General features: G+C 45.7%; 1 protein-coding gene across 6 annotated transcripts in view; it reads right to left on the bottom strand.

Annotated features, from left to right (window-relative positions):
• The window catches only part of Sms (spermine synthase), a 51,650-nt gene extending 42,244 nt beyond the window's left edge, over positions 1-9,406 (bottom strand). For 3 of the 6 annotated variants that reach the window (XM_050164382.1, XM_050164386.1, XM_050164385.1), the window contains exon 1: positions 9,224-9,384. Coding sequence is in view for 2 of the 6 variants with exons in the window: in XM_050164376.1 (XP_050020333.1) it covers positions 3,688-3,766; positions 9,224-9,295 (151 nt within the window). In the remaining 4 variants the exon portion in view is untranslated. Of the gene's footprint in view, positions 1-3,687; positions 3,767-9,223 lie in introns of all 6 variants that reach the window. The other 3 variants (XM_050164376.1, XM_050164378.1, XM_050164379.1) reach the window with 3 other exon arrangements.
• Positions 9,407-9,637: the final 231 nt, after the last annotated feature.

Below are 9,637 nucleotides of genomic sequence, written 5' to 3'. Positions count from 1 at the left end.
TTCTCTTCTGCTTTGGTTCTCTTCATAGCTGTAGCCTGAGTTTACTCTTTTCCCCTTCTGAATGCATGCTGCTTAAGCTGATGTATCACAGGATGACTTGTGATGCCTGACTGAGTCCTGCCTAGGGATGTCAGGTGGCTTGTTATTCAGTGTCTAAGTCAGTGATTCTCAACCTGTGGGTTACAACCTCTTTGAGGTCGCATGTCAGATACTCTGCATAACAGGCATTTACATTATAATTCACAAAGTAGCAAAACTACAGTTATGAAGTAGCAATAAAAATATTATTATTGGGTCACCACAACATGAGGAACTGTATTAAAGGGTCACAGAATTAGGAAGGTTGAGAACCACTGTTCTAGAAGTTCTAGATCAGACTGGTCTATGTAGGGAGTTCCAGAATAGCCAGGACCACACAGAGAAGAGCTATAACAAAAAAAGGAAGGAAGGAAGGAAGGAAGGAAGGAAGGAAGGAAGGAAGGAAGGAAGGAAGGAAGGAAGGCTGACTCTATAAATGACTACTTCAGCAGTTTCTTTTTCTGCAGTCTCCTGAAGCCAGATTCCTTATTCAAAGAAAAACAAAGCATGTTGGGTTTTTTGCATTTGCTTTGTGTGTATGCCCACTTGTAGATGTCAAAGAACAACTTGAGGAAGTTGGCTCTCTCCTCTATCATGTGGGTTCCAAGGATTGTACCAGCTGAGTCACCTTGTCAGCCCAGTTATTTTTTGTTAAGTCTTACCAAATTTTTATACCTCATACCGAAAGGACTTAAGCTGATGGCAAGTTCTTTCTTCTAACACCAAAGTCACCTGCTCCAAACTAGACAAACTAGAAATATCTGATATTTGTACAGGAAGGCCTAGGGTACCTCATTGTCAACACTTCCAAACAGAACTGAGGCACTTAGGCCTCAGTGTGATACTTTGAGCTTCGACATTAAGCACCAATATAAAACATGATACTTTATAAAATGTACTTTCCCAGAGAGTGATCCAAGGCATTGGTCCTGAAAATAATCTTTTTTCTAAGTTTTTTTTTTCATTTCAGAAACCTTCTACATTCAATTCTATGTTCTACGCCAACAGAAAAATCTGGAAGGCCCTTGGGCATGCATATCACTTAGCCTTGTTTCAACATTATGATCTGTACTCCTGGAAAAGAGAATTCAGTATTAAATAAAGCAGCAACATAGACATTGCTCAGTATTCTTACTAAGTAAATTTCCATTCTAGGGTAAAAATAATCATGTCATACAAACACTTTAACCAATAACATGGGACAGAGGCTTTAAATAAGACCTGGGTTCAAAGGCAGAGGCAGGCGGATCTCTGTGAGTTCGAGACCAGCCTGGTCTACAAGAGCTAGTTCCAGGACAGGCTCCAAAACCACAAAGAAACCCTGTCTCAAAAAACCAAAAAAAAAAAAAAAAAAAAAAAAAAGACCTGAGTTCAAATCATAAGCCTTCTTATTATTTCCACCTCTCTTTTGCCAGAACTTTCCAAATCTGAGTAAGCTAATTTGTACCACTTTATACCTATCTATCTTAGCATCGTTATTGGCTGGCACAGTTTCAAAGTATTCGGCCCTAAATACTGTAATTAGTGTTAAGTATTTTATATCTCATTTGACACTCTTCCAAGTATTTTATTGATTATCCCACCCAACGACACAATGTGTGTGATTTTGGTCTTATTAATGCCTTTATGGAGAAGGAATTAAGATGCATTTGTTAAACTATCCAGTTAAATCAGCTCAGGGAAGCAAGAAAAGCTATTGGTTCCTCCTAGCTCCTTTTAGTTTGGGGCTTAAAAACATCAATGCATTTGATTACTGGTATTGCCACTTCCCTCAGTGGTTTCTCCAAGAACACAGATGACACTACCGATTTAATGAAACCCAGGCTCATCACACCGTAGGGCAGCAGAGCTGTTTTTCCTGAGGTCTGGAAAAGTGCCTAGTTGTTAAAGAGTTTAAAAGAGCATTTGTTGATGGTTTACATACTTGGTTTGCAGATTCAACTGAGGAGGTTTCTTCACTTTTCAAAAGAACCAAGCTTGTAATTAAACTACCATGAAATGGTTGGTTGGAGCTGCAGGGCTCACCAGCAGGTTTGGGTTACAATTGTAGTGAGATGGTGGATTATTAAACAACCAGAATAATTATTGACTCTAAAAGTAAACTCACAAATAGCCATACTGGAGAAATTTTTAAATACACAACCATAAGACAATTTTTTAATGTCTTGCTATGCAGCCCAGTCTTTACATGAACTTGTGATCATCCTACCTCAGTATCCACACTGTCTACAGATCACAGGTATATACTACCACACCCTCGCAAATGTCCAGTAGTTTAATAAATGAATCCTTAGCTACAAGGGTTAGTGGAGATAGGTTATGGAGTTGCAATTAAATTAAAGAGTGGCAACTCTAATCTTTAAGATACCAAATCCAAAACCGGAGAGCACCAAGGATCAAAGCTATTAAAGGCCTCAGGGCTGTTAGTCTCAACTCTTTAAAGAAGGAGTTGCCAATTCAAATACAGCCAATTTAATTGTATGCAGGAGAGATGAGAAGATTCCAAACTGGTAATTCCTCCAACAGAAAAACCAAACTGGCTTTCTTTTCTCAAAACAAACAAAACAAATTGCCTACCAGTTATTCAACTGGAAACTCCTCTCTTTAATGGCTCACATAGGGTCAGTGGACTTGAAAAAGTGCCTCTCCTCTACTGGGAGGGGAGGAGGCGGCTGTCAGCGCCTTGGTTATTATGTTTTCAACAGCCACTGTCCCTCCCAAAGCATTTAAAACAAGAGAGAAGCATTCAGTGAAAGCTAGGAAAGACTACTTAATATAAAGTACAAATTAATTTTACCATATGCTTCCTCCAGCAGCTTAAGGAAATTGAGATCATATAGAAAGTACTCCATATAGAAACACTATGGTTTATACATTTTTCATTATTTTTTGATTTTTATACAATAAATTTTGATCAAATTTTTAATGGTAGGCTCACAAAACAAATCTCCCAGCAATGGAAGATTATTTTGCCTGGAGTCATCTGGAGAATGATCAGTGCTACTAAGAATCTTCTACAAATCCAGAGGAAGAGAGGTTCATTAAAAAGAAAGAAAATAAATAAAACTCACAACAAAGTAAACCAAACAGGCAAGCCAAAAGAAAGGCAGACTCTAACTGGGGCCCTCTTCCAAGCAGTCCATAAAACATTTCAAACACAATTCACTTATGGTAAAAAAGCTAGCAAAGTAGAACCAATGTCTCCCTCCCAAGCTGTTCAATTCTGAGCCAACCCTCCAAGCAAAGCAAAAGACTGGGGGCAGGGGTTGTGCTAAGGGTTAAGAACTAGACAGGAACGGATCTTCTTCTGGGCTGATACTGATTTTATGTTTTTCCACAAGGTACGGGGGACCCGGGAATCTTTTGAGAAAAGGGACCAAATGATCCAGAGCTTCTGCCAATGGAGACAAATGGTGAGGCTGTGGCCAAGAACTAGAAGCAGAGGAGCAGTGAGTTGAGTGCATTCTTCAGGTACATTCACTACGACTCTAGGACAGGCCTGAGGGGGTTCTTGGGATTAAGTATATCAAAGTAATCTGATACCATTGGGGGATTGTCTTTTGTTTGATGTTTTTGGTTATGATTATTCTCCTGTGTCTTTGGAGATACCTGTGGAGGCCAGAAGAAGGCAGCAGATCCTCATAGAGTTGAAGGTACAGGCAATTCTGAGCTGTGTGACTCTGGTCCTCTGAAAAAGCAGTGAGAACTCTTAAGCAGACTTGAGGTTTTTGGCTTTTTTTTTAAGAGTCTAGTGCAGTGAACGTTATATTTTTATCAGCATCAGAATTAACCGAAGACATTTATGATGCAAATTTAAGACACTCATATAAATTCGACATAGGGTGGGATCAAAGTTTTCATTCCTCACTCCCAGAATCCCAAGGCTCCAAGGCTAAAGCCAAAAGGCACAAGAAAATCCTTTGTGAAGGAGATAGTGTACTGAATGAAGGGATGAAAGCTCGTGAATCAAAACAAAAGGCTTAAATAGAATCAAAACTGGTTAAAGCTTTACAATTCACTTTAGCTACTGAAGTCACACACAAAAAAGGATCCTTCCACCAGAAAATAGTTCACCAAGGGAAACTAGGAGAGCCACAGATTTCCACAGGCTGGGTAGGAGGTAATCCCTAGACCCTAACAACCAGCACCTTGGGGGAAGTGGTGCCTTCCATAACAATTTACATGCAAAACAGGTATTCTAAAAAAGATCAAAGGAATTTACTGATAGTTTATCGTACTATTAATTGAAATGTCTAACCATACTTAAGCCAGAATTCTCTACGCGAGCACTACTGACATTTTGGGCTGTAGCAGGGCTTTGAAGGCACCTTTAACGTATTTATCAGACCAGCTGTGAGTAGCGTATATACAGTCTCAGATTTTTGTTTTACTTGCTCTGTTTCGTTTTTGAGACAGGGTCTCATGTATCCAGGGCTGCCTCGAACTCACTGTGCAGTTTAGGATGGCTTCAACTTCCGATCTTCATGCTCCCCCTAAATATTGGGATTACAGGCCTGTGGGAGTGATCAAAATAGGGCTTCATGTATGCTAGGTAAACGGACCTAAATTTCCAACCCTATTTCTCCAGAACTGCCAAATTCCTCCTCACAGTGTGGACCATGATAAAACACCCCAACTGAGTCACTATCTTAAATTAAGGGGTTTTGCAATTAGGAAAGCAACAAACGCTTTGTAATCAAATAGGCTATAGCACATAAAGGTTGAAAATCTCAGGGAGGATAGAGGAGGCATCCTACTCATACCATCATTCTGTATGCAATAGGATCTTGAGTTAAGGCCAGTTTGCACTGCACAAGCCACGCCCCCATCTGGAAACCTCAATGGGCCTAATTTATTAATATTTAAAATGTGGACTAGAGCTGCCAAAGATTCACAAGCATGCTTCAAAGGCAAACCTGGTCCTAGTAAAACTTACTCCAAGTAAAATAAAGTTGTGGGGCAACCCCAGTGCTCTCATTCCAGACTACATTCTATTCTTGGCATCCAGAGAAGCCCAAGGGACCAGTAAATCCAACCCAAGAGGCCTTTGGATTTGAATGTGGCAAAATACGCATCTGTATTTTTCACTAGTTGAAACTCTGCATCTTCTCCCCAACTACTCACTCTTATCCATTAGCACCAATAAAATCTTTTTTTTTTTTTGGTTTTCCGAGACAGGGTTTCTCTGTGTAACCCTGGCTGTCCTGTAACTCACTCTGTAGACCAGGCTGGCCTCAAACTTGCCTCTGGCTCCCAAGTGCTGGGATTAAAGGCACGTGCCTAGCCCAAAATCATATTTTTAATTATATTTTTATGTCACATATTCTAGCTAAAACTAGTGATTTTGTTCTGCAGTGGTCTGAAATTCTACATTTTTACCAGTCCTGTTGCTCATGCTGGGCCTAGCTGGTGATCACATCTTTAATCTCAGCACTCAGGAGGCAGAAGCAGGAAGATCTCTGTTGGTTTGAGGCCAGCCTGGTCTACATAGCAAGTTCCAAAACAGCCAGGGCTACATAGGGAAATCCTGTATCCAAAAACCAAAAAGAAAGAGGGGTGGGTGGGGAGAAGCATGTTACTTTGGGAAAGGATGCTTTAATTCAATAAAGGAAAGGTGTACCTGGCTCACATAAGCATTTATCACACAACTAACATTTACCCACTATCTACAATGTACCATTTGTATCATCTACAATGATTCACAACATAGATCACTTTAGAAATCGGCTTCCTGGATATATCCAGCCCAAGAAAAGACAAAAAGAACCATAGTTAACCGAAGTTTTCAGAGCTGACTGGCTGGCAAGATACTGCTCCAACAAGCATGGAGAGGATATAAGGCCTCGCTCCGCTCTCCATAGCCAGCATCCTGACTAGGGCCTGGGACTAAAACAAAAAGAGTTGTGTCCTCCACCAGTCCCAGGGTGCCCAACTATACCACGGGACCAATTTATTCTTGTTAGCTTTGAGCTGAAAAAAGAGAATCTCATGTTTCCTGGAATCAACAGTCCTCAGAGTCAACACTTTACTTACAGGATGACCCAAGATGAGCTTTGTTGAGCTGGAGAGTTGGATCAGCGGTTAAAAGTACTGGCTGCTCTTCCAGAGGACCCAGGTTCAATTCCCAGCACCCACATGGCAGTTCACAACTGTCTGTAAATCCAGTTCCAGGGAACCTGACACCCTCACTCAGACACACAGGCAGATGAGAAACCAATGCACATAAAATGAAAATACACCTTAAACAAATAAATAAAACGAGCATTTGTTTTAGTGGAAACAACCTTCTGGGTTACTTCATCAGCCAGTGCGCTAAGGACTACCATCAGACTTAAGTGGTTGGGTGGGTTGGAGTTAGCTTGCATTGGTAACCAGGTTAAAGTGGAACGGAAACAGTAACAGTGCGAAGTAGTTCAAGTTTAACTCCACTGAAATCACATCATAAAACTGCTCCCTTAGGAAGGATTACTGACAAATGGGAGGGGGGAGTACGTGCACCCAAGCTCTACAACCATTTGACTCACCCTTGAGTCACATCCAATACTTATGCCAGGAGTAATGCCTTTGACTCATTATCAACAATTAAATGTTGACCTCACACATAGATCTCTCACCAAGCACCCCTTTATTGAAAAGAAAAGGAATTTAGAAATCCTTATGATGTAGTCAAATCACCCCATTTTCCAAATGTGAATGTGGATAGCAAGGCCGTGCCTTAGGCTTTATTTAGTGATGGATCATTTTAAGAATTCCAGATCTTGCCGGGCGATGGTGGCGCACGCCTTTAATCCCAGCACTCGGGAGGCAGAGGCAGGCGGATCTCTGTGAGTTCGAGATCAGCCTGGTCTACAAGAGCTAGTTCCAGGACAGGCTCCAAAGCCACAGAGAAACCCTGTCTCGAAAAAAAAAAAAAAAAATTCCAGATCTTACATACCTATAAACATACAGCTGAATATAGTTGCCCTTTTTTTCCTAAAAGGCTCATCACCATATTGTGAAAGCTTTCTTTGCTATCATTAGGTTTTTGAGGTGGACTCTCTCTCCAGCCCAGGTTGGCCTTGAACTCTTGCTTCTGCACAAGGAGGAGACACCGCCTGCCCAATCCTTTCTTGTTTATTTGTTGTTTTGAGAAAGGATCTCAAGCTGGAAGGGATTTAGAGACCTTAAGACCCACCTGAGTGCTGAGATTAAAAGTCTGCCAATATGCCTGGCTTCAGTTTTCTTAGTTTTAATTAAGAACAAAGTGCAAGTTAAAACATTAACATTAAAACATTTCCCTCTTAAGCGCCTTTCACCGAGCTTTACACGTGTGCCCTTGCCCTTCCTGCTCAACACTGAAACTAAGCAGAAGAAGGTTCAATTGTCTCTGGAAGGGCTAGAATTTCTTTGACCCCATGCTGAGCCCACTGTCCCTCCAGAAAGTCCAAGAAGGATTAAGCGTTCCCCTGGGGATTACACGAGGGGACACATCCCCCAAATTCACCCCTTCCCAGTTGGGGGAGGCCTTTGCTCCGCTCACCAGGCTCTTCACTTTTCCCACCACCCAATTCACGGGGTGCTAGATTTCCCATTCGCCAGTCAGCCCTGAAAGCGGCCAAGGTAACTAACTCTCAGGAAAGCCTTTGTGATCTTACACTCCCCTCCAGCCCCACCACCCAAGTAGCATCTTAGCTATGGACGCTTTCCCAGTCGCCTCCCTTCCCGCCAGCCCTCTCCTAGGAAAAGTGGCAAGTGAGCGCTGCTACTTCACTTTCAGCTCAGTTCTGACCACCCAAGCACAACGACCTACCTACCAAGCCTATAGGTCACAGGTACACAGTAAAAGCCCTGTGCCGGGTGCACTCTTCCTTCCTTTCCTCTTCAGCCCCTCCGGGAAAGAGAAGATGAGGCTCAAAAATGTTAAGAGAGAAACCCACAGAACAAAACCAATTAGAAAAGGCAGACTAAAAGCCAGACTTTGCTCCAAATGCCCAGATTTAATTTTTTTGTCTTTAAATTATTGATCTTGTGCTCTCTGAGATATTTTAGGATGGAAGGAAAAAGTACCAAGTGAGCGCTCAGAAGTTCAGAAAGCAACAAAGTCTATGTTAAAAATCCGAACAGAAAGGGTATTCCATTCATCGAGAAACCAGAGAAAAAGCAAGGTCTGAGCAGCACACTGCATGTGGGATGATCTGGGACGTGCACATGCTAGTCTGCAGCAGTCATTTAAAGGCCCCATCATTCCCGCCCCCTGCGCCCAGGCTGGATCCTCTCAAAGAAAAGAAGCCCGCACTGCATCCCTAACCCTCCAAATTCCAGTCCGCAATAGATTCTCCCAGCCTTTTCTGGGAAGACCAGGCTCGGGTTTCTGAGCCTCGCGGATTAGAAGTGATGGTGGTGGCTATAATTCCCGCGCCCAAATCTCATCCTTCCCCCACCCCCAAGAATAATAATCGTTTCCTTTCTCTGTCCCCCGGGTCCCTTTTCGGAGGTTCGGTGTCCTACACAGTGGACTAAGAACCTTGCGTGCGCTAAGTGGCCCTGGTCCTCCTCCAGCCCTGGCTGCCCTCAAGGGGAAACCCCCACCCCACCCCCAAGAGGGAAATTCAGCAGCCTGCCAGCACAGGAAAAGGTGGCGTGGGCAGCAGTCCCGCGCCGCGCACACCCCCCGCCCAGGCCTGCCTCGCGGGTCGTGCCTTGAACCGGCCACAGCGCCCGGCACCCGCCCCCCGGGGATCCGCCGCGCCCCACAGCCTGAAAGGGATTTACCCTCCAGCGGGGTGTGGAGGGCAGCGAGCCCGCGTGGACCTACGATCCAGGCCCGGAAGGGCGGTGCGGCTGGCACACATCGCCGCAGCTCCCCCCCAGGCCCCGCAGTGCGGCTACCAGCGAGCTCGGCGAGGACCGAGCAGCGAGCACGGCGGGGAGCGGAGGGGCGCGGCGCGGCCTCCGCCGATGCACGAGGGCCCGCAGCGGCGTGCTCAGCGCCGCAGCCGGGGGAGACGCAGGCGCCGCGCGGCCGCCCGCATTGTTCAGTCCGCGGCGCGCGCCCCGGAGCCTGGCCCTGGCCTCGGCACCGCAGGCGCGGAGGGGACGATCGCGCGGCCGCCACCGCCGCTGCCGCCACCGAGGCGCCGGTGCAGGTGGCGAGCGGCGCCCTCACCTTTGGCGCCGAGCGTGAAGTCGAGCGTGCTGTGCCTTGCTGCTGCCATAGTGCGGCGAGGCCCTGTGCCATGCCTGGGGAGGCGACCGCGGGAGACTGAGGGACCGCGCGGCGTGTCAGGCTGCGGGCCGGCGGGGAGTGCGCTGCGCCGGGGGAGGCCAGGAGTAGGAGGTGGGCGGGGCGGCGGGGAGCGACCCGGGGCGCAGGGGCGGGGCCGACCCGCCTCCTGGAGGAGGAAGCGAAGCCGGGACGCCTCCAGCCCCGAACTTGGAGAGCTGGGTGTGAGGCCTCGCTAATGGTGGAAACGCGGGCGCCGGCTCCCAGGCGTGCGTCACCAATGGCCGCGCCCTGCGCTAAAGCTCTGGCCAGGCTCTCCCGCCATTCGCCATCCGTTAGGAGGTCACCTCAGGTTTA

The sequence above is a fragment of the Alexandromys fortis genome, unplaced genomic scaffold (assembly GCF_014885135.2).
Source record: "Alexandromys fortis isolate MF-2015 unplaced genomic scaffold, M_Fortis_MF-2015_v1.1 scaffold_147, whole genome shotgun sequence".
Lineage (NCBI taxonomy): Eukaryota > Metazoa > Chordata > Mammalia > Rodentia > Cricetidae > Alexandromys > Alexandromys fortis.
This window is presented reverse-complemented; position numbering and strand designations above follow the sequence as displayed.